At 44.0% G+C, this 26,031-nt stretch overlaps 1 protein-coding gene across 5 annotated transcripts in view; it reads left to right on the forward strand.

The window, feature by feature from the left end:
* LOC143984105 (class I histocompatibility antigen, F10 alpha chain-like) overlaps positions 1-26,031 on the forward strand; it is a 907,941-nt gene that overhangs the window by 534,672 nt on the left and 347,238 nt on the right. For 2 of the 5 annotated variants that reach the window (XM_077484425.1, XM_077484432.1), the window contains exon 2: positions 24,928-25,188. The exons of the other annotated variants lie outside the window; for them this stretch is intronic. In XM_077484425.1, the coding sequence (XP_077340551.1) occupies positions 24,928-25,188 (261 nt within the window). The remainder of the gene's footprint in view (positions 1-24,927; positions 25,189-26,031) is intronic. 5 annotated transcript variants of the gene reach the window in all.

Raw genomic sequence — 26,031 nt, forward strand, 5'->3', positions numbered from 1 at the left:
CACCCTATACAAGTCTATGGGAGAAACCTAAAGTGCTCATTTTAAAGGGTAATATGCAGGTTACTGTCCTAAAAAGTGTTTGGGGACCCGGGTCCTGCCCCAGGGGACATGGATCAATGCAAAAAAAAGTTTTAAAAACGGCCGTTTTTTCAGGAGCAGTGATTTTAATAATGATTAAAGTGAAACAATAAAAGTGTAATATTCCTTTAAATTTCGTAGCTGGGGGGTATCTATAATATGCCTGTGAAGGGGCGCATGTTTCTGGTGCTTAGAACTGTCGCTGCACAAAGTGTCATTTGTGCAGGAAAAAAAGTCTTTTAAAATCACTTGCGGCTAAATTGTCGGGTCTCCGTAATACAGAGAACACTCAATGAGTGTTCTCTGTATTAGCCGACAATTCATTCATTCATTCATTAAAAAAAAAAAAAAAAAAGCGTGGGGGTTCCCCTAAATTCAAATACCAGGCCCTTCAGGTCTGACATGGATATTAAGGGGAACCCCGTGTCAAATGTAAAAAAAAAATTGACGTGGGGGTCCCCCCAAATATCCATACCAGACCCTTCAGGTCTGATATGGATATTAAGGGGAACCCCGCATCAAATTTTAAAAATAAATTGACGTGGGGGTCCCCCTAAATATCCATACCAGACCCTTTATCCAAGCACGCAACCTGGCAGGCCGCAGGAAAAGAGGGGGGGACGAGAGAGCGGCCCCCCTCCCTCCTGAACCATACCAGGCCACATACCCTCAACATTGGGAGGATGCTTTGGGGGTCTGTGACCCCTCAAAGCACCTTGTCCCCATGTTGATAAGGACAAGGGCCTCATCCTCACAACCCTGGCCGTTGGTTGTGAGGGTCTGCGGGCGGGGGGCTTATCAGAATCTGGAAGCCCCCTTTAACAAGGGGACCCCCAGATCCCGGCCCCCCCCCCTGTTTGAAATGGTAAGGGGGTACAAAAGTACCCCTACCATTTCACAAAGAAAGTGTCAAAATGGTTAAATAAGACAAACACACTTTTGAAAAATTCCTTTATTAAAAAAAAAATAAAAATTCCAGCGGTGCTAATCCACTCTTGCTATCCAGCGACGGGTCTCCGGGGTCCAGCGATGGATAATCATATCCAGCGACGGGGATCTCTCAGTCCAGCGCTGTCCATACATCCATCTTCTGTCTCCTCTCCGGAGACACTGCAGAGAGCCCAGCGCTGACATTTCTTATATTGGGAGGGCGGGGCCACCCGTCACCTGACCCCGCCCCTCTGACGCAGGAGAGGGAAGCCAGGGGTTCCCCAGTGACGTGTGGGTGACCCCGCCCCCTCTGATGTAACGGAAACCTGCGTTACATCAGAGGGGGCGGGGTCACCCACACGTCACTGGGGAACCCCTGGCTTCCCTCTCCTGCGTCAGAGGGGCGGGGTCAGGTGACGGGTGGCCCCGCCCTCCCAATATAAGAGATGTCAGCGCTGGGCTCTCTGCAGTGTCTCCGGAGAGGAGACAGAAGATGGATGTATGGACAGCGCTGGACTGAGAGATCCCCGTCGCTGGATATGATCATCCATCGCTGGACCCCGGAGACCTGTCGCTGGATAGCAAGAGTGGATTAGCACCGCTGGAATTATTTTTTTTTTTTTAATAAAGGAATTTTTCAAAAGTGTGTTTGTCTGGGGGGCGGGATCTGGGGGTCCCCTTGTTAAAGGGGGCTTCCAGATTCTGATAAGCCCCCCGCCCGCAGACCCTCACAACCAACGGCCAGGGTTGTGAGGATGAGGCCCTTGTCCTTATCAACATGGGGACAAGGTGCTTTGAGGGGTCACAGACCCCCAAAGCATCCTCCCAATGTTGAGGGTATGTGGCCTGGTACGGTTCAGGAGGGAGGGGGGGCCGCTCTCTCGTCCCCCCCTCTTTTCCTGTGGCCTGCCAGGTTGCGTGCTCGGATAAAGGGTCTGGTATGGATATTTAGGGGGACCCCCACGTCAATTTTTTTTTACAATTTGATGCGGGGTTCCCCTTAATATCCATATCAGACCTGGAGGGTCTGGTATGGATATTTGGGGGGACCCCCACGTCAATTTTTTTTTTTTAATTTGACACGGGGTTCCCCTTAATATCCATGTCAGACCTGAAGGGCCTGGTATTTGAATTTAGGGGAACCCCCACGCTTTTTTTTTTTTTTTTTTTTTTTTTTTTAATCAATGAATGAATGAATTGTCGGCTAATACAGAGAACACTCATTGAGTGTTCTCTGTATTATGGAGACCCGACAATTTAGCCGCAAGTGATTTTAAAAGACTTTTTTTCCTGCACAAATGACACTTTGTGCAGCGACAGTTCTAAGCACCAGAAACATGCGCCCCTTCACAGGCATATTATAGATACCCCCCAGCTACGAAATTTAAAGGAATATTACACTTTTATTGTTTCACTTTAATCATTATTAAAATCACTGCTCCCGAAAAAACGGCCGTTTTTAAAACTTTTTTTTGCATTGATCCATGTCCCCTGGGGCAGGACCCGGGTCCCCAAACACTTTTTAGGACAGTAACTTGCATATTACCCTTTAAAATGAGCACTTTAGATTGTGAACGTTCGAGTCCCATAGACTTTAATAGGGTTCTAAAGTTCACACGAAGTTTAGGTCTGTTCGCAGGTTCTGGTGCGAACCGAACAGGGGGGTGTTCGGCTCATCCCTAATCTCTATCAGTGCTGCACACACTACTATACAAACACTTTACTAATAATAGGTGACAAATGCGGAGCTTCCAGCGGTCCTTCATATGGGACTAAAGCCGGCCATAGACGGGCCTGTTCTTTTATTCAGCCAGCGGACAGAATAAGAGACAACTAATGCGGCGTACACACGACCGGACTTTCCCGCAGAAAAGTTCCAACAGAATGATTCCGTCGGATGTTACGATGGTGTGTGGGCTTCATTGGACGTTTTTCTTCAATTCCGCCGGACCTATAAATAGAACACGTTTCACATCTGTCCGACGGACTCAATTTCTATCGGGAAAACCCTTCGTCTGTGTGCCGGTCCGACGGACCAAATACAATCCCAGGACAGCGATTGGCTACTGGATATTGAACTTCCTTCTCTAGTCCTGTCATACGTCATCATGTTCAAAAATGAACGGACTTTGGTGTGTGGACAAGTCTGTTTGGTCGGAACTCCGTTGGGAAGACCGTCGGACCTTTTCTGAGGGAAAGTCCAGTTGTGTGTACGTGGAATGACGGATTCCTCCATCCACACAGGACATCGTATTCTGACAGCGAGACTCCCCACTGACTGTACATCCATCAACAAACCTTCTACTTGTTTGTTTGACAGAAGACGATCAAACGATCACATTCTGCCGAACTGGACAGTCCACACACTGATGGAAATTTGAGTGATCGCTGATAATCCAGATCAAATTTCCATTTGTCTCTGGCCAGATTTATCTCCTTGCTCCTCCTTTCCTCCTCAATGTGTCCTCTATGTGGTCTGATGTACACCTCTAATGTATGATTTACCAATCACATATGTAATAGTGCACTAAACATTCCATACAACATTTACATGTCCACATTTAAAAAAAAAATAGTATAAAAATGGAAAGTCGTGATGAAAAGTAGAACTTGTTGGTATAACCCAGTGCTCTCCACACTGCAGACCTTTGCTAGCTATTCCTGCTAATGATGTGAGGCACTATTCCTTCCACTGACACCAACAATGGGGTACTTTTCCTCCCCCCAATACCAATGATGGGGCATTACTCCTCCTGACCACCAACACCGAGGTCATGTTTATTCTCATTGGTGCTGGGCCCGGGACATTTTTTACCCTCATTGGCCACAATCCGGCCCCCCTAAAGTCTGAAGGACAGTAAACTGGCTCTTTGGAAATGTTTGGAGCCCCCCGGTGTAACCAATCATTTTATGTTTGAGTATTAATACTTTGTGGCTCATGTAAATGGCTGGAGGGGGCTCTTTATGCAGTTTTTGTGAAGTCTCCAGTCACACCTATGTGACAATGCACTACTAGAGGAATCCCATTATGGGTTATAGGGCTTGTATTTATGTAATGGGCTTCTATGTAACTTGAATAAAGGAGCAGGCGCTTTGTTTGGTGTGACATTTGTGGCCCCGTAGACTAGGGACACCGATGACAATACAGACACACAGGGAGTCTATAAAGCCGTCCTTCCTCATCACAGAAAGTTAGGAGGCAGAACACAAATAGGAGTTTATGGTGATTCTACCTATTAGGACTTCTCAGATCAGATTGTTTATATATAAAGAGACTCTGATCATTCCATGTATGAGCGTCTCTAGTCCAGGTCAGGTATTTGTTCATCTTCAATTAAAGGAAGTTCTTCATATGAAAATAACCGAGGGAACCATTTTGTGTTGATGGTGTAAAAACAGTTTGGATTTACTCACATTGAGGTGTGGCTGAATGTATCAGTGAGAGCTGTGGGGGGTTATTGGGGATTGAGACTTAAAGCTGTTCCTTTAGTTTTGGGTAGGGAGAGATGAGAACGGTTTTAGGTATTTATCGCTTTCTATGACCCCATTGGGGTGATTTCACCTCACTCTGTACTGCAGACACCGAGAGGGGGATGGGCGTCTCTGTATAGGAAGACCGGAGCTTTTTTCAGCAGGAACGCAGTGCTAAATGTATGTAATGGCAGTGTGTACTGGAGAGTCTATTGATGCTGGCTACTGGGGGATCTATTGTTGCTGGGGGGGGTCTGTTTTTGCTGGTGGGGGATATATTATATGGGGTCTTATGTTGCTGGGGGATCAGTTTTTGCTGGTAGGGATCTACTGTTGAAGGGGGAGTCTACTGATGCAGGCTGCTGGGAGATCTATTGTTGTTCTGTACTTTTGATGGGGATCTATTGTTGTATGTGGGTTTATTGTTGCTGATGGGGGTCTATTATTTCTGGGAGTGTTATGTTGTTGGGCAGAATCTACTTATGCAGGCTGCTGGGGATCTATTGTTGATGTGGGGCTATATTGTTGCTGAGGCTCCAGTGTCGGGGGAATCTATTGTGTCTTGAGGGATCTGTTGCTGATGGGGGATTTTTGTTGTTGGGGTCTATTGTTTCTGACTTCAGGAGATCTATTGTACTGCTTTTCTTGTTATCATTAACACATTCCTACAAATGACAATGATACTTGATAGGGATTCACCGAAATTTCGGCCGCCGAAACATATCGGCCAAAAATGCCCTTTTCGGCAATTTGCCGAAAGGAAAAAATGGCCGATAATTGAGCTGAAAATGGGGCGGGGCCTGGGTGGAGCACCACCCCCGCCCCTGGTGCCGCCCATCATGGGAGATCTATAACGCAGGAGAGCCGCCGCCGTCTGGTTCAATAGATCGCTGGGAACATCACAGCTTTAATTTCAATAGCTGTGTGTTCCCCCGACGCATACTGCCCCTCCCCCTTGTCCGGGGAACTGTGATAGACAGATTACCCTTCCAGATTGGACAGGTGATCTGTCTATCACAGTTCCCTGGACAAGGGGGAGGGGCTTTATGCGACGGCGCGCGACAGGGGAACACACAGCTATTGAAATTAAAGCTGTGATGTTCCCGGCGATCTATTGAACCAGATGGCTCTCCTCTCTCTTTGCTGCATCACTGGTTGCACGGGGGACAACACACTTATCTCTTTTTTATCATGTCGCCAGTCTCTCACCACCTCCTGTACCCTGCCGCCAGTCTCTGACCACCTCCTGTACCCTGCCGCCAGTCTCTGTCCACCTCCTGTACCCTGCCGCCAGTCTCTGACCACCTCCTATACCATGTCCCCAGTCTCTGACCCTCTCCTGTACCATGTCCCAGTCTCTGACCCTCTCCTGGCCCTCTCCTGTACCATGTCCCCAGTCTCTGACCACCTCCTGTACCATGTCTCCAGTCTCTGACCACCTCCCGTACCATGCCGCCAGTCTCTGACCACCTCCCGTACCATGTCCCCAGTCTCTGACCACCTCCCGTACCATGTCGCCAGTCTCTGACCACCTCCTTTACCATGTCGCCAGTCTCTGACCACCTCCTTTACCATGTCGCCAGTCTCTGACCACCTCCCGTACCATGTCCCCAGTCTCTGACCCTCTCCTGTACCATGTCCCCAGTTTCTGACCCTCTCCTGTACCATGTTCCCAGTCTCTGACCCTCTCCTGTACCATGTCCCCAGTCTCTGACCACCTCCCGTACCATGTCCCCAGTCTCTGACCACCTCCCGTACCATGTCCCCAGTCTCTGACCACCTCCCGTACCATGTCCCCAGTCTCTGACCACCTCCCGTACCATGTCCCCAGTCTCTGACCACCTCCCGTACCATGTCCCCAGTCTCTGACCACCTCCCGTACCATGTCCCCAGTCTCTGACCACCTCCCGTACCATGTCGCCAGTCTCTGACCACCTCCCGTACCATGTCCCCAGTCTCTGACCCTCTCCTGTACCATGTCCTCAGTCTCTAACCACCTCCCGTACCATGTCCCCAGTCTCTGACCACCTCCCGTACCATGTCCCCAGTCTCTGACCACCTCCCGTACCATGTCGCCAGTCTCTGACCACCTCCCGTACCATGTCCCCAGTCTCTGACCCTCTCCTGTACCATGTCCTCAGTCTCTAACCACCTCCCGTACCATGTCCTCAGTCTCTGACCACCTCCCGTACCATGTCCCCAGTCTCTGACCACCTCCCGTACCATGTCCCCAGTCTCTGACCATCTCCTGTATAAAAATATTTTTAAAAAACAGTCATTTTCTCTATCGGTGCTGTTTCGGTATCGGTTTTGGTTTTCGGCCTAGTGTATTTTTCATTTTCGGTATCGGCATCCCTAAAAAACACAATAACAAATCTCCACCTTTAAATATAGAGAATCAAAAATATGAGGGCAATATATTCTAAACAAAGAAAGTATTCCTAAATGACATCTTCTACATTAGTGGGCTCCAAACTGCAGCCCTTTGCTTGCTTTTATCCAGCTCTTGGGGCATTATTCCTCCCACTGTCATCGACAGTGGGGCATAGTTCCTGCCACTGACACTAAAAAATGTGGCACTATTCCTCCCAGTGACACCAATGATGGGGCACTATTCCTCAACAATACTAAAGATGGGCCACTTTTGCTCCCACTGACACCAGCGATGGGCCACTTTTGCTCCCACTGACACCAGCGATGGGCCACTTTTGCTCCCACTGACACCAGCGATGGGCCACTTTTGCTCCCACTGACACCAGCGATGGGCCACTTTTGCTCCCACTGACACCAGCGATGGGGCATTAGTCCTCCCACTGACACCAGGGATGAGGCATTAGTCCTCCCACTGACACCAGGGATGAGGCATTAGTCCTCCCACTGACACCAGTGATGAGGCATTAGTCCTCCCACTGACACCAGTGATGAGGCACTAGTCCTCCCACTGACACCAGTGATGGGGCACTAGTCCTCCCACTGACACCAGTGATGGGGCACTAGTCCTCCCACTGACACCAGTGATGGGGCACTATTCCTCCCACTGACACCAGTGATGGGGCACTATTCCTCCCACTGACACCAGTGATGGGGCACTATTCCTCCCACTGACACCGGTGATGGGGCACTATTCCTCCCACTGACACCGGTGATGGGGCACTATTCCTCCCACTGACACCGGTGATGGGGCACTATTCCTTCCAGTGATACCAATAATGGGGCACTATTCCTCCTGAATACTAAAGATGGGGCAGTATTCCTCCCTCTGGCACAAATGGTGGGGCATTTTTCCTCCCACTGACACCAGCAATGGGACACTATTCCCCGTATACTAAATAGGGGACACCAGGACATTTTGTACTTCTGATGACCGTATTCTGGCCCCCCGAAAGATAAAAAACGGCCTTTTGTTTACAAAGTTTGGAGACCCCTGTTCTACATCTTACAAGATGCAATTTATGGACACTTGTGTTGGTTTTGCATTTCTTGCTTTGTATAGTATTGTGTGTTGATTGTTGTTGTGTCCCATTTTTCTCCTCCACCTCATCTCCTGGGTGTTATGGGTGGGCGTTATGTCCATTCCGCATCCCTCACTACAGGTTATTACTTTTTGTTTTAAAAAATATCTGTGGAATGGTAAAAATACAAAAGTAAACTCACCAAGCCACCCCCTAGCGCTTATTATTATTATTATTATTATTATTATACAGGATTTATATAGCGCCAACAGTTTACACAGCGCTTTACAACTTGAGGGTAGACAATACAAATACAATATACATTAATACAGTAGGAATCAGAGGGCCCTGCTCCATAGAGCTTACAATCTAAGAAGGAAGGTCAAGAGATACAAGAGGTAATAACTGTGGGTGATGTGCTGATTGAGAAGATAAATGTACAGTTGTTAGGTGGGGGCAGACAGGCTTCTCTGAAGAGATGAGTTTTCAGAGATCGTCAAAGTGGATAAAGCAGAAGAAAATCAGACGGATTGGGGTAGAGCATTCCAGAGGATGGGAGAGGCTCTGGAGAAGTCCTGAAGGTGAGCAGACGCTGAGCGGTTTGTGAGGTGGATGAGCCTGGCAGCAGTGTTCATGATGGACTGAAGTGGGGACAGTCTATTTAGAGGTAAGCCAATGAGGAGGGAGTTGCAGTAGTCACGGCGAGAGATAACCAGGGAGTGGATTAGAAGCTTTGTGGTGACATTGGTTAGGAAGGGTCGTATCTGGAAGATGTTGCGGAGGTTGAGGTGGCAAATTTTGGATAGCGATAGGATGTGGGGCCAAAAGGTTAGTCCAGAGTCCAGGATTACACCTCGGACCTTGGTGTGGGGGGACAAGCTGATAGTTGAGCCGTTGATATTGACAGAAATCAGGGGAAGCGGCACCTGAGGGAGGAAACATCATGAGCTCGGTTTTGGATAGGTTGAGTTTGAGGAAGTGATGTCACATCCTGGCTGATATGTCTGCTAGTAAGTTGGTAATGTGTGAGGAGACAGATGGAGAGAGCAGAGGGATGGAGATTTGGGTGTCATCAGTGTAGAGATGATATTTAAAGCTGTGGGAGGCAATCAACTGACCCAGGGAGGAGGTGTAGATAGAGGAAAGGAGAGGCCCAAGAATAGAACCTTGGGGGACCCCAACGGAGAAAGGAAGAGGAGAGGAGGAAGTAGAGTTGTAAGTGACACTGAAGGAGCGGTGGGAAAAACATCCAGTATTATAATATAATCTGGCAGCTGCTATAATCACATTAAATATTAAACAAATGTGCTAAAATACAATCCAGCATTAGCAGCGCTCAAAATCCATTTAACAAGAGTCCATGATTTAAGCCGTCCAAATATTCAAAGGACTTAATCATATATGAAAAGTATATACTGTATTTATTGGTGTATAACACTCACTTTTTCACCATGAAAATCAGGTGCAAATAGCGTGTGTGTGTTATACGCCAATACTTCAATTTTAGCTGCCTCGGAGGGGACAGGGAGGGGGGCGGGACAAATGCCATCAGATTACATACAGTGAGAATCTCCTATTTCCTTGGCGGTCTCTGTAATAGGAATTCCCGTCTCCTGGGCTGCCATTGGACCACTGTTCTGTCTATCATAGGAGATTCTCACTGTATGTAATCTGTCAGCGCTCATCCTGCCCCCTCCCTCTCCCCTCTACGCTGCAGATGGACATCGATCAGGCTGCACTGATGGTAATAGTGAGGCTGCTGCATTGAAGGCAATGGTGAGGCTGCTGTATTAATGGCAATGGTGAGGCTGCTGTATTAATGGCAATGGTGAGGCTGCATTTATATGAACTGACGAGGCTGCACTGATGGCACTTGTGAGGCTGCAGATGGGCATTGATCAGGCTGCATTCATGGCAATGGTGAGGCTGCAGATGGGCACTGACCCTTATTTTGCTTCAAAGTTCTTATTTAACCCTTTCCCGCCGAGCGTACACAGATGTGCGTACTCGGCTTCCGGGGGGTATACCGGGATGATGCCCGCACCTGCAGGCATCATCCCGGTACCGTTTTGTTTAGCGAGCGATTGGCTATCCAGGCATAACAACCGATGCGGCTAAAAGCCGCTCGACTGTTATGCCGGAGGAGTGGGAGGGGACGTCCCCCCCTCCCGCCACTGTTACCGGTGCTCCCGCTCGATTGGGAGCACCGATTCGCCATTCGATGCCTCCGGAAGCTGGGGAGGAACTGGAACGAAGCCGTAATCGGCTTCGTTCCAGTCTCCTCATAGTAAACACGGAAGCGACGTCATGACATCACTTCCCGTTTACTCGGCTGCCAATGGCGCCGGTTTTAAAAAAAATATCCGGTATTCAGAATCGCCTTTTTCGGCGATCTGAATACACTGAAGTCTAAAGGAGGGGTGGGGGGTCTTTTAGACCCCCGATCCCTCCATAAAGAGTACCTGTCACCGCCTATTACTGTCACAAGGGATGTTTACATTCCTTGTGACAGCAATAAAAGGGATCAATTTTTTATTTTTTTTTATTTTAAACAATTTAGTAATTTTTAAATAAATAAAATAAATTTAAAAAAAACAAAAAAATTTTTTTAAAGCGCCCGCCGTCTCCGCGAGCTCGCGAAGCAAAGAAAACGCATACGGAAGTCACGCCCGCGTATGTAAACGGTGTTCAAATCACACATGTGAGGTATCGCCGCGATCGTCAGAGCGAGAGCAATAATTCTAGCACTAGACCTCCTCTGTAACGCTAACCTGGTAACCGTAAAAAATGTTTAAAGCGTCGCCTATTGAGATTTTTAGGTACCGTACTTTGTCGTCAATCCACAAGTGCGTGCAATTATAAAGTGTGACATGTTTGGTATCTATTTACTCGGCGTAACATTATCTTTCACATTATGCAAACAAATTGGGCTAATTTTACTGTTTTTTTTTTTTAATTCATGAAAGTGTCCCTTTTCCCAAAAAGTTGCATTTAAAACACCGCTGCGCAAATACCGTGTGACATAAAATAATGCAACAATCGCCGTTTTATTCTCTAGAGTCTCTGTTAAAAAAAATATATATAATGTTTGGGGGTTCCAAGTAATTTTCTAGTAGAAAATATGGATTTTAACTTGTAAACACCAAATTCCAAAAATAGGCTTAAGCCGCGTACACACGGGCGGACTGTCTGTCCAACTTAGTCCGCTGAAACACATTTCAGCGGACAGTCCGCTCGTGTGTGGGCTTCAGCGGACCTTTTCAGCGGACAGTCTGGCGGACTAAGTATTTCGGAATTTCCGTAATATTGTCCGTCCAACTTTGGTTTCAGCGGACAGTCCGCTCGTGAGTAGGCTAGTTGGACGGACTAAGTATGGCGCATGCTCAGAAAGTATTTACCCGGTGGAAGGTTGCATTGCTGAGTATTGGACGTCCTATTTCTAGTCCCGTCGTACGTGCTGTACACGTCATCGCGCAAGCTTTCAACAGACTGTCTGTTCATCGTGTGTGGTCAAGTCCGTTCATTCAAAAGTAGGACGGACTGTCCGTCGGATTGTCTGATGGACTTAGTTGGCCAGACAGTCCGCCTGTGTGTACGCGGCTTAAGTCATGAAAGGGTTAAAATGTGTTTTTTTTCCTGAAACTTGCCTCTTAAAATGAATGTTCGTTGATAAAGACTTCTCTGGGAGAATAGTAGTGAGGTGGGGGTCTGCTTTAATAATATTCCAATATTTTCTAACAATTCTTTCAACTTGTTTATGTTGGATGTTGAAATCCATGACAAGTGATACAGTGTTATTATTTGCTGTATTTTTTTCTGTGTCCTGTATCAACTTTTCTCTATCCAGTGCCGCCACATCTTTTATTCTTTCTTCTATAACTTCCGGGATTTTACACGACTCTCCCCAATTACTTCCCCCTGTCTGATAAAGGTTTCTTCATTGTAAAGTTTTGTCTTATTCTAATTAATTGATCCTTTGGTATGTTATCTAACCATGGCGCATAATGGCAGCTATCCAAAGGCAAATAAATGTTTCTGTCCGCGGGTTTGAAAAAGTTCTGTGTAATATGTTGTTTTTTCTCTTCTTTCTTAATCAGTAGGTCCAAAAAATTGATCTTCTTATCGCTTATCTCCCAGGTCAGCTTTATATTTTTATCATTATTAAGATCAGACAGGAAGTCAGTACGGCTTTCTCTGTCTCCACTCCAAACAATAATGATATAATCTATATATAGTGTGAATAATAATAGCTGTGGTGGAAAATTCTTGTATAGTGCCTCTTCCTCCCATTCCGACATGTACAGGTTAGCTACGCTCAGCGCATGTTTTGCATCCATTGCAATGCCACATATCTGCTTAAAAAAAGTTTTCTCATACTAAAAATAATTAGAATCTAAGCTATACCTCAAGCAATCCAAAATAAACCTCCATTGTACACATTTTAATTCACTAAGGCCCCTCAGAGCCCACTTAGTAGCTTGGATGGCCTCTTCATGGTTAATAATCGTATAGAGTGACGTAACATCAGCTGTTGCCATGTAAATGGGTTCTTCAGTTAAAATGACATCATTTAACAGTTGAATGAGATGCTTGGTGTCCCTAAGATAGGATCTGTGTTTTTTTTTTCACCACTGGCTGCAAAAAACATTCGATGTATTCACCAATCCTCGCACCAACAGATTGTATCCCATTAACAATGGGTCTTCCTGGAGGTTTATTTTTATCCTTATGGATCTTTGGCAAGGTGTAAATCACAGGAATTCTGCATGTATTCGGTTGGAGGTATTTTTCTTCTTCTTTATTTAGTAAACCTTTTTGGGATCCTTTCTGTAGCCAGTTCTTTCCTATATCTCATTGTAGGGTTACTAGGCAATTTCTCATAGGGCTCTTCATCACTCAATTGCCTATTCAATTCCTCTTTGTAGGCATCTTTAGATTGAATGACTATTGCCCCTCCCTTATCCGCCTGCCTTATCACAAATCTCTTTTCTCGCTTCCAATTTTTTGATCCAACTTTTTATGTCTCCTGGATCATAGGCCTTCTTTATTTTCAAGTCCTCGAGGTCCTTCAAAATCATTTTTTTTGAACACTTCAATATTTCCATCCTTCCCCGGAGGGGGGTTGAAAAGAGATTTATTACAGAGACCACTAAATAATATACCATTAGTATCAAGGACATTTTTCCCTGCCATCTCCTGGATTGTCCAACATATATTTCTTTATATGTAAGCTTCTAGTGAATTTAATGTCCACGTACGTGTTGAGTTTATAGAGGTTCTTTTTAGGGGCAAACTTTAATCCTTTATCCAACACTTTGATTTCCTCTGTCAATTCTATTCCACTAATATTTGTGATCCCCTCCCCTACTATTCGTTTTCGTTTGTTTTTTGACCCCTGCTCGGCATCCTTCTTGTTTTTCGTTTCTTCCTGTTCTTTTCTCTACAGATCTTCTTGGAGTCCTTCTCTGACGTTCCTTTCTCTCTCTCGATCCCTCTGATTCTACAATCGTCTCCTCCCCTCCTTTTTCGTATTGCTTTGTGATTTGGGATCTGGGGTCCGTTTGGTGTCTCTACGGGGATTCTGTTCCAAATGGTACCGTCTTGGAGATTCCCAGGGTCTTCCCTCTAAAAAATGATATGGAGTTCTTTCCCGTCTATAACATTCTTGTGCATACCATTGAGATCTCCCTCAATTAATTAGAATAAGATCAAACTGTACAATGAAAGAAACCTTTTATCAAACAGGTGGAAGTGATTGGAGAGATTCGTGCAAAAGCCGGGAAGTTATAGATGAAAGAATAAAAGATGTGGCGGCACTGGATAGAGAAAAGTTGATACAGGACACAGCAAAAAATACAGCAAATAATAACACTGTATCACTTGTCATGGATTTCAACATCCAACATAAACAAGTTGAAAGAATTGTTAGATAATATTGGAATATTATTAAAGCAGACCCCCACCTCACTACTATTCTCCCAGAGAAGCCCAGATTTACTTACCGGAGGTCTCCGACCCGTAGTGACCGTCTAGCAAAGAATGTGCTTGATCCCCCAACTAGAGAGAAATTTTCCTTCTTTGAAGGGAAAGGATTTTACCCCTGCAAAAATTGTTACACCTGTCACCACACTAGAGAAAGCAAGAAAAATAAATAGTTTTATCTCCAGTGTGAGGATAAAGAGTATTTAATAGAGGACTTTATTTCATGTCGGACTGAGGGGGTGGTCTATTTATTAGAATGCCCGTGCCGGATTCAATATATTGGCAGAACAAAAAGAGAACTGTGGGGAAGATTGAGGGAACATGTCCAAAACATAAAAAAGTGCTTTGTAAAACAGTCTATCAAGACATTATGCCGAATTTCACAATAAAGATCCCTCTTCCCTAGTGATATGTGCAGGGCTTGACAAATTTGCTTAGAATCTAGGAGCCAGCTAAAAAAGTTAGGAGCCGTTTTTTTTGTTTTGCATTTTTACGACCGATAAAGCTTTATTTTCAATATAAAATGAACCAATCTTAAATTTACACAGAATGACGACTAGATCGAATGTGACTGCTTTTATTACCTGCCTTGCAGGGACACAAGACCGCCATAGCTAGCTACCATAACCCCAGTATCCTCTTCAAGAGCCGGAAGTTCTCTTTCAGATAAAAGTGGTCCCTGCGGCGGATTCGCTGCAAGATCACTTTTATCGGTGTCTGGAAAGGGGCCCCCCTGTCCCGCCGCGCTCCGGTGCCCTCCACTGCTTATCGTGGCCGTCAGTAGCGGTGATCCGGACCTGTCCCTGGCCTGACATGGAGACGAGTGAGGGGAAGATGGCCCTCACCTGTCTCCAAGTCATTGCCCATAGCTCTTAAAGGGACATTTTATTTATTTTTATTTATTTTTATTTTTTTCAAATGCCAATTTTTTTTTTAATTGCTTTTTAGTGTAAAGTCTCTCTGACCCCAGATCTCATATTTAAGAGGACCTGTCATGCTTTTTTCTATTACAAGGGATTTTTACATTCCTTGTAATAGGAATAAAAGTGACACAATTTATTTTATTTTTTTTAAAGAAAAGTGAAAAAATTAAAAATAAAAGTTAAAATAAATAAGAAAAAAAATAATTTTAAAAGCGCCCCATCCCGCCGAGCACGCGTGCAGAAACGAACGCATACATGAGTATCGCCTGCATATGAAAGCGGTATGAGGTATCGCAGTGATCGGTAGAGCGAGAGCAATAATTCTAGCCCTAGACCTCTTCGCCTATGGCGATTTAAAAGGGTAAATGTTTGTCGCCATTCCACGAGCGGACGCAATTTTGAAGCGTGACATGTTGGGTATCAATTTACTTGGCGTAACGTTATCTTTCACAATATAAAAAAATGGCCTAACTTTACTGTTGTCTTATTTTTTAAATTAAAGTACTCTTTCCAAAAAAAGTCTGCTGCGCAAATACGGTGTGACAGACAGTGTTGTAACGACCGCCATTTTATTCTATATATTATATATTATATATATATATATATATATATATATATATATATAATTTTTTTTTTTTTTTTTTTTTTGGGGGGGGGGGGGGGTTCTAAGTAAAGGGAAGGAGATGGACGGGCAGTGAAAACAGGCAGGGGAAGTTCCATTAGCATTGTTGGTTGTCATACCAACGGCCACCACAAGAGGGCGCCAAATTCCAGAAGGAAGCATAGGACTGCAGAAAGCCTCAATTACCGGCCGTGATTGCACCGGGTGGGGTGCGCACAGAGACAGGATACCCCTAGCTGTGCCGCCCCAGGCACCAGGTCACTAATTCTAGTCGCAAATGCGACCTGGCACCCGGGGTTTGTCCAGCCCTGGATATGTGGCATTGAAAAATACAATCCCCACTGGAGGGGAGATAATAATAAGGTGATCAAAATAAGCCAATTAGAGTCTAAATGGATACATGAAATACGTACTTTGACTCCTCTGGGGCATAATGTTGAACTTTAATTCCATCTTAACTGTTTTATTTCTAACTATTAGTCTGCTATTCACATATCCTTATAAACTTAAAATTTTCCTCTTCTCTATGCGGTTATGTGTCCTTTATGTGGATAATTTGAGGGTTAAGATGTTCTATATATCCATGTTTTAAAAAGAGAAAATTACATATGTTTTAAAAATCCCCGATCTATGTTCTTAATTTCTTGTGTTTTTACATATTGAGGTTAAAGGGATTGTAAAGTAAAAAAAATAATTTTTTCAAATAACAAACATGTTATACTTACTTCCACTGTGCACAGAGTGGCCCTGAACCTGCTCTGGGGGTTCTGGGGTCCCTCGGCGGCTGTCTCTTCTTCCTCTTGCAGGTACTTCTCATGTTCATGCGAGCTCCCTCACATGGTGAGAAGCACCTGCGGGCGCGCTCCCGTGATGCAGCCAGCGGCTATATCCGCTCGCTGTATCATAGTGCCCCGCCCCCAGCGCACTGCGTCATTGGATGTGATTGCCAGCAGCGTGAGCCAATGGCTGCGCTGCTTTTAATCCATCCACTCCAGCCAATCAGCGGCCAGGCTGAGTGGCGAAGAGGACGGCGGGGGCGAGTGTGGGATTTTCGGAGGGTTCAGGTAAATAAAACGGGGGGGCTGGGGGCGCCGGCAGTGTGACATGTTTTTTTCACCTTAATGCATAGAATGTGTTAAGATGAAAAAACATTTACCTTTACAACCCCTTTAATATTCTACATTATTAATGCTTATTGCTAGCAATCCACAAGATGGCAGTAGATGTGAAGCATAGACCAAGGATTATATTTTATGAATTGTATTTTAGGAATGTTATAATAGATTTGTACCACTAGATGTCACTTGCAATAATTTTTTTTTTATTGGGTCTATTTGACCAACTACCACCAGATGGCACTGTCCTGTGGTGATTTTATATAGGGGATTTGTTTATTTTTTATTCTTATATTTATATATATTTTACCTAGGTTCTGTTATTGGAAGGCTTATCTAATACATTATCTATTATCTATACTATATATTTAGTGTGTTTTTTTTCACTTTGTTACAATTTATGCAATTTTTTTCTACTTATGCAACCTTTTTCAAATTTATGCGATTTATTCAATTTTTTTATTTTTATGCACCTTAAGAATAGTGGATGCATGTTAAGAATATCAGATTCATTTAAATGTATTATTTGTCTGTATATTACTTTTTGATGTCACATTGAAGAATTATCATTAGACATCACTAGATACACATTTTAGGTTGATTAATTGTGTTAATTTATCTACACACTCTAGTTAGCGCCACATACTTATTATTTATACTACACTGCCTGTACTGACTGAATATAGAGTCTACACTAAATGCAGAGTATAATATATGTTAGACTTTGTGTATGTGTGTAATAAATATATATATATATATACTGTGTGTATATATATATATATATATATATATATATATATATATATATATATATATATATATATATATTAAATACACTGCCTGCACGCCAGTAACCTGCTGCCTAATCTAGCTCAATCTATATACACGGGCGCTATGTAAGCAGCGTTCTATAGTGTGGGGCGTGAACTTAGTCCCCCTGAGCCATGATTGGCTAAAGACACCGTGCCAAAGATCCCTATAAAAGTCTTCCCCATATTGGTGGAGCCCTTATACAAAAAACTGGAGTTACTTATATGCAAAAACTGCCAAAGGTACCCTAGGTAAGTCTAGCATTCTCACATAAAACTGCCAAAGGTAAGTCTAGCATTCCCACATAAGCCTGGGTTCACATAGCAGGAGATTTCCAGTGTCCGGTGCAATTTGCACAAAACCGCTGTGCGTCTTTTGGTCCATTTCAGGTCCGAATTCAGCCCAAAATTCGGGCTGAATTCTGATCTGAAACGGTGAATCAGGACGCACCGGCCCACTGCTGGGAGCAGCTTTAAGTAGAGTCAGTCATATAAAGAAAGACTTACAATGTAAAAAAAGAAAACAAAGAGATAATTAACTGCTTCTGGACCGTCCACCTCACATTTACTGCAGCATGGTGGCCCAGCTGTGTGAAACAATGTACCTGTACGTTGTGTCTTCTTCCAGGTCTGGGGCTCGCCAAAGGCCACCCGCTCCCATTGTATTTGCACCCAGCGGAAATCAATCAGTGGGTCCAGCGGACGCGATGTTCACCAGGACATGAGAGGCAGAACAGCAGTCTGCCTATGTAAACAAGGCAGACCGCTGTTCTGTTAGAGAGGAAAATGTCATCAGTACAGTGAGAGTGCATTTTTTTTAGCACTGAGCTCTTTAGCATTGAGCACTTAGTGTACGATTTGTCTGCCGCAAATTTCGCAATCCCCACCATAAATTGCTGATCACCACCATTACTATTAGAAATAAAAATTCCATAAAGATATCCGATAGTTTGTAGACACTATACCTTTTGCGCAAACCAAACAATATACGCTTATTGGGATTTTTACCAAAAATATGTACGGGCCCAAACTGATGAAGAAATTTTGATTTTTTTTTTTTTTTTTTTATTAGCTATGTTCTATAGAAGAAAGTAAAAAAAAATATTTTTTTTTTTTGAGAATTGTCGGTGATCAAATACCACCAAAATAAAGCTCTATTTGTGGGAAAAAGTACATACATTTTATTTGTGTACAATGTCACACGACCGCACAATTGTCAGTTAAAGCAACACAGTGCCAAATCGCAAGAAATGGCCTGGTCATAAAGGGGGTGAAACCTTCTGGGACTGAATTGGTTAAACAGAGCACTAGGGCCCTACATCCCTCCATGTATTGTTATTGTCTCTGATGATAGGACGTGTCCTTCATTCTCTAATATTAGATTTTCCTTTTTCATTACAACAATCTTGAATGGGGGATCATATCGATGTTCTGTATTCTTCAGGTAGGCGGCATTTCTTACCCACTTTGGCACTAGAGCATTTTTTTTTTCTTTTTTCTTGCACACATGTAAAAGTCTGCAATTTTGGTTATAAAATTACTTAAAACCTTCAGAACATTCTATATTTTGTGAAAGCAGAGACCTGTAAAACAAAAAGATATTTGATGCAATTTTTTTACATTGCATTAATATTTGTGCAACTATTTATTAAGTGCATATTATCAGGAAAAAAATATAATAAAAATTATTTTAGTGCAAACACACACAATATAATAATAATCTCAGTGTCTAAAAGGCCTAATTGCACCGCTCAGCGCTCAGGACAAAATGAAGTTCCCAAAAAAATATATATTCAGAAAGCATGTATAATGTATGATGTATGATGTATAATGTATGATGTGTAATGTATGATGTATGATGTGTAATGTATGATTTATAGGATGTAAATCTATGTACATAAAAGCAGCCGCTAATTAAAACATAAATATACACATAAGTAAAAAAAAACAGAGAGACCAGGGGTGTCCAAACTTTTTTCAAAGAGGGCCAGATATGATGAAGTGAACATGTGTGAGGGACGACCATTTTGCCCGACATTCTTTGAACCATTAACATTAAATGCAAATGAACTAATACACTGTCCAAGGAGAATTCTTGTGCTTTTGTGGTCGTGTGGTGAAGAGTCTAAGGATGAGCTCGGCGTGAGATTTGGATATAATGTATTTATTGGCGTATAACACTCACCTTCACTTTAAAAAGAAAGTTTCAAATACAGAGACGGAGTAATGATTTTTCTGGGTCTAAAATAAGGTGTGTAGGTTTTAGTTAAAAATATAACTAGCCTGTAAAAGTAGAACCAAAGGTGAATTTATTCATTTCAGAGTAAGCTGTTAAGGGAGTTACAGTGGAAACTTGGTTTACGAGTAACGCGGTTAATGAGAGCTTTGAAAGACTAGCAACTTTTTTTTTTAAATCCTGACTCGGTTTGCGAGTGTTGTCTTGCAAAACGAGCAGGATTAAAGCCAATGGGGTGTGCAGTACCGCATTTGGCAGAGGTGCGGGGCACAGGTGACACTCGGAATGGTTCGGAGCCGTTCGGAAATACTGGGAATCACTCGGAAATACTCAGTTTCCAAGTGTTTCGGGGCCCTCCCGAGGGTTTCCGAGTTCAGCTGAGCTGTCCATGAGCATTTCCGAGGCGCTCTGACGCCCCCCCACCTCTGGACACATGCGGTATTGCATGCAATAGAAGTCAATGCGGAAAAAAAAATTATCTTTGTTTCCATTGACTTCTATGGGGAAACTCGCATTGATAAGGATCCTGGAATGGATTATGTTCCACTGTATAACCCTTCTCAGTTTTATTTTTCTCATTGTCACTTGTGTCCTATTAGAGAGATGTCCCTTCACTTCCTTCCCTATAGCCAAAACAGAAAGTTAGAGGAAATCCCTGCAAAGTGAGGAAATCCTTGTTTGTCACCAGAACTTGTGTCCCCATTGGAAGATTTCCCCTCTATTCCTGTTCTGGTGACAACCTAAAACTTGGGATTTTCTTTAACTTTTGGTGAAAACAATAAACGGGCAATTTGAGAGGGTGAATCTCCGTAATTGGGACACAAACAGCAATAAAAACCTGACAGGAGTTCTAATCCCTCCCCAACCTATCCAAAACTAAACTGTTTTGCCTTTAGTTACCTTTTGGTAAGGGGAGACATTTTTTGTGATACGGCACTGGTTTGATTTGACTGACAATTTCACGGTCGTGCGATGTTGTACCCAAACAAAATTGATATCCTTTCCCCCCCCCCCCCCCCAAATAGAGTCTTTTGGTGGTATTTGATCACCTCTGCAGTTTTTATTTTTTGCGCTGTAAACAAAAAAACAACAATTTTGAAAAAAAATAATATTTTTTACTTTTTGCTATAATGTCCCAAAAATAAATGAAAAAAAGGTCTTCCTCAGTTTAGGCCGATACGTATTCTTCTACATATTTTTGGTAAAAAAAATAAGAATAAAAAATAAATCGCCATAATCGCCCGATGTACAGCTACGAGTATAACTGCGGCGGCTGGTCCTCAAATAGTTAAAGAATATTCAACCCAAACCCTTGTTTCCAGCTTTGGATAGAGGGGGTGAGGATTAGAATGTCTGGCAGGTTCCCCTCACCACATTGTCAGGGGGACTGGAAGATTAGATAATCCCTCTGAGCCCTGAATAGTAAGAAAACCCTGAGAGGGGTTCTAACCCTTATTTGCTTAACATAAACTGTAAACATATACTGTATATTTAGATGTGTGTAAATAATTAAATTGCTTGTCCATAGAGCTGCACAATTCTGGATAAAATGAGAATCACAATTATTTTGCTTACAATAAAGATCACAATTCTCTCACGATTCTGAAGAACTTTTTTATTTTAAAGAGTTACAACCCCTGAACATTATATTATCGATCAAGGTGACAATAAAATAAGACATAATACTCTTTGCTTCAATTAAACAAGATGGCTGAAAAGATAATAATGTATCTGGGAGCACACACAAAGGTGAATATACAACTCCTATAGACCAGATGATAAACACATTTGGTGCCGCCCTTTACATGAATGAAAAAAAAAAGTCCTTGTGTTGGATGAATAAAGTCCTTTGTGTGACCGACTGTCATGAGCTGAGGATTCTTTCTTGATGCAAAAGCCCCCTGTGACAGTTCGATGTGTCAAAACAAAGAAAGGGAATAATATCCAGCATTCAATTATAAACACTTGTGCCCAAAGTGTTGCACAGAGCTCCTTATCTGTGATATCCCTCCACCATTCTATACACTCACCAGATAGTAAGACATTACAAGCCTTGAGCCATCGCCATAGAACCTGGTGACATCATATCCTGAACTGTAGGGGGTTAGGAGGACTTCATGAAGAAACGACAATAGATGGTCTATTAGGCTGATCCCTGAACGTGCATGCTCATGAAATGCATCAGAAGGGGCCTACACACTGACATCATTGCCACCACGACCTCGTAGTAGGAGTGGCAGCCATCTATTGCCGATTCCTCGCAAAGTCCTCTTAACCCACTGCAGTTCAGGATATGATGTCACCAGGTTCTATGGCGATGGCTCAAGGCTTGTAATGTCTTACTATCTGGTGAGTGTATAGAATGGTGGAGGGATATCACAGATAAGGAGCTCTGTGCAATACTTTGGGCACAAGTGTTTATAATTGAATGCTGGATATTATTCCCTTTCTTTGTTTTGACACATCGCACTGTCACAGGGGGCTTTTGCATTAAGAAAGGATCGTCAGTTCACAGCAGTTGGTTACACATAGGACTTTATTTATTTATCTAACACAAGGGCTTTTTTTCATTTATGTAAATCACTGCACCAAATTTATCATATGCTTCTCTCCTGTCCTTGAAAATTGGCTGAATCATAGAAATACTGAATTAAGATTGTGTGGGGGGAGGGGTCGAATCGAGATTGCGATCTTTTAACAATAAATCGTGCAGCTCTAGGTGTCCATTAGGCCTTAAAGTGGTTATAAACCCTTACAACCAACTTTGACCTACAGGTAAGCCTAGATTAAGACTTACCTGTATGTCCAAAAATATCTCCTAAACCTATACGGTTTAGGAGATATTTACCCGAAGACAGCCACCGCTGTCTATGGTGCATGCGCCGTAGACAGCGGCGCACTGGACAGGCCGCAGATCACGGCGATATGCCATGAGCGTCGGCTCCCGTGCACATGCGCGGGAGTGACGTCATCGCTGCTGCGGCGAATCACAGCCCTGGAGCCCCGAGACCCGGAAATCGCTCCGGGATCCATGGCAGCGGCGAAGAGGAAGACGGATGACCGCTTCGGGGGCATCGTTCTCAGGTAAGTTATTCATAATGAGCTAGTATGCTATGCATACTAGCTCATTATGCCTTTGCCTTACAGGGTGTGCTTTTAAAAAAAAAAAAATTGTTGCCTTTACTTCCTCTTTAAAGGGGTTATAAAGACAATTAAAAAAAAAAAAAAAAAATAACAAACATGTTATACTTGCCTCCACTGTGCAGCTCGTTTTGCACAGAGTGACCACGAACCTGCTCTTCTGGGGTCCCTCTGCGGCTGTCTCAGCTCCTCCCCACAAGAACTAACCACCTTCATGCAAACTCTCTCACATGGTGGTTAGTTCTTGCGGGCGCGCTCCCGTAATACGGCCGGCGCCTATAGCTGCTCACTGTATCACTTGGCCCCGGCGCACCTTGTCATTGGATGTGATTGACAGCAGTGCGAGCCAATGGCTGCGCTGCTTTCAATCCATCCACTTTAGCCAATCAACGGCCAGGCTGAGCTGCGAAGAGGACATGGGGGTAGGGTTGCCACCTTTTCTTCAAGCCAAACCCGAACGGTGGATGTGGTCAAATTGCATTAACAGTGGGTGGGGGGTGGGGGGGGGACTTAAAAGGCCATGGTTAAATAAAACAAAAGCATTAGTGTACCCATAAAATATGATTTCATTAATAAAAGAAATGTCAGTGAAAATAGCCTACCTTAAAAGTGGACACTGTTAGCCAGTAGAGCAGATGATGGTGTCAGTAGGGCAGTGGACAGTGTCACCCGGTGAGAACTGTATATATGGATGGTGTATGTATAGTATATGGAGAGGGGGTGTATGGTGGGGAGGGGGGGTGTATGTATAGTGTATGGTGGGGGGAGGGGGGGTAGTATGTATTTTGTATGGTGGGGGGAGGGGGGTGTATGTATAGTGTATGGTGGGGGTAGGGGGGTGTATGTATAGTGTATGGTGGGGGTAGGGGGGTGTATGTATAGTGTATGGTGGGGGGAGGGGGGTGTATGTATAGTGTATGGTGGGGGGAGGGGGGTGTATGTATAGTGTGTGGTGGGGGGTGTATGTATAGTGTGTGGTGGGGGGGTGTATGTATAGTGTGTGGTGGGGGGGTGTATGTATAGTGTATGGTGGGGGGGTGTATGTATAGTGTATGGTGGGGGAGGGGGGGTGTATGTATAGTGTATGGTGGGGGGGTGTATGGTGGGGGGGTGTATGTATAGTGTGTGGTGGGGGGAGGGGGGGTGTATGTATAGTGTATGGTGGGGCGAGGGGGGTGTATGTATAGTGTGTGGTGGGGGGGGGTGTATGTATAGTGTATGGTGGGGGAGGGGGGTGTATGTATAGTGTGTGGTGGGGGAGGGGGGTGTATGTATGGTGGGGGGTGTATGTATAGTGTGTGGTGGGGGAGGGGGGTGTATGTATGGTGGGGGGTGTATGTATAGTGTGTGGTGGGGGAGGGGGGTGTATGTATAGTGTATGGTGGGGGTGTATGTATAGTGTATGGTGGGGGTGTATGTATAGTGTATGGTGGGGGGAGAGGGGTGTATGCATAGTGTATGGTGGGGGGGTGTATGTATAGTGTGTGGTGGGGGGAGGGGGGTGTATGTATGGTGGGGGGGTGTATGTATAGTGTATGGTGGGGGGAGGGGGGTGTATGGTGGGGGGGATGGGGGATGTATGTATAGTGTATGGTGGGGGGAGGGGGGTGTATGGTGGGGAGGGGGGTGTATGTATAGTGTATGGTGGGGGGGGTGTATGTATAGTGTATGGTAGGGGAGGCGGGTGTATGGTAGGGGAGGGGGGTGTATGGTGGGGGGAGGGGGGTGTATGGTGGGGGGGAGGTGTATGTATAGTGTATGGTGGGGGGAGGGGGTGTATGGTGGGGGGAGGGGGGTGTATGGTGGGGGGAGGGGGGTGTATGGTGGGGGGAGGGGTGTATGGTGGGGGGGTGTATGTATAGTGTATGGTGGGGGGAGGGGGGTGTATGTATAGTGTATGGTGGGGGGAGGGGGGTGTATGGTGGGGGGAGGGGGTGTATATATAGTGTAAGGTGAAAAAATGCAAACCTTTACAACCCCTTTAAAATTAAATTATGAGATTTTGGTTGCCAACTCCAATCAATGGAAGATCTCATCGCTGTGTATAGAGATTGTATAATGTTTGTAGTCAGTGACAGATCTGCCTGTGTGTGGGGTCACCCTTATTTCTCAGGATATATTATATGCTGTGTGATATATAACCATCTGTGTATCTTTCTCTCTATCAGACAGTCACTCTCTGCGCTATTATAGAACTGGAGTCTCCTCTCCGGGATCCGGACTCCCTGTGTACTCTTCAGTCGGATATGTGGATGATAAGGAGATAACAAATTATAACAGTGACACCCGTCAGAATCTTCCCAGAACTGAGTGGATGAAGAAAGAGGGATCTGATTACTGGGAAAGGAACACACAAAGAAATCAGGGCATTGAACCTGTTTTCAAGCACAATGTACAGACATTGATGAGTCGATTCAACCAGACTGGAGGTGAGAGAATTTTTACACTCTGATGGATTTGATGATAAATATAAACCAAAGTTCTATTTAATATTTTTATGTGCAAAACAAAGTCCCTCTGCACAGTATATATAGAAGGTGAAATGAGTTGAGTGCTGGAAGGTCACCATTCCATTATAGTCAGTATGATGTCTGTACGGCACTCACTAATGTCCCTCAATGTATTATACACAGCAATGATCCCACATGGAGTGTTGTGATGTCATCACATGTGCCGTGTGAAGATTGCGGTTATTGGTGGAGATGAGGTTCAGGTTTATCATTAATTCACAGCAATTTTCAGGGTTATAATGGGTTAAAAAAATGGCAAATTTTTGTCCAAAAACCTTTAAGGCTCCGGGCACACGGGCTAAAAAAATGCTGTTTCTATGGGAGTTTTACCTGTAGAAGCAGCTCAGTGTCACCCGATGTTTCCTGCACATTGGGACCATTACAGGTGTATTTTAACCACTTGCTTACTGGGCACTTAAACCCCCTCCTGCCCATACCAATTTTTAGCTTTCAGCGCTGTCACACTTTGGCAATTGCGCGGTCATGCTACAGTGTACCCAAATTAAATTTTTATCTTTTTTTTTTTCCACACAAATGGAGCTTTCTTTTAGTGGTATTTAATCACCACTTGGGTTTGTTTTTTTTTTTTTTTTTTTTTTTTTTTTTTTACTAAACAAGCAAAAAAAGACAGATTTTTGAAAAAAAAAAAAAAAAGTTTCATAGTTTGTTATAAAATTTTGCAAACTAGTAATTTATCTCCTTCATTGATATTCGCTGATGAGGATGCACTGATGGGCACAGATAAGGCGACACTGATGGGCA

Source organism: Lithobates pipiens, unplaced genomic scaffold, assembly GCF_037356315.1.
Source record: "Lithobates pipiens isolate NorthernLeopardFrog02 unplaced genomic scaffold, aLitPip1_a1.2 Scaffold_1, whole genome shotgun sequence".
Classification (NCBI taxonomy): domain Eukaryota; kingdom Metazoa; phylum Chordata; class Amphibia; order Anura; family Ranidae; genus Lithobates; species Lithobates pipiens.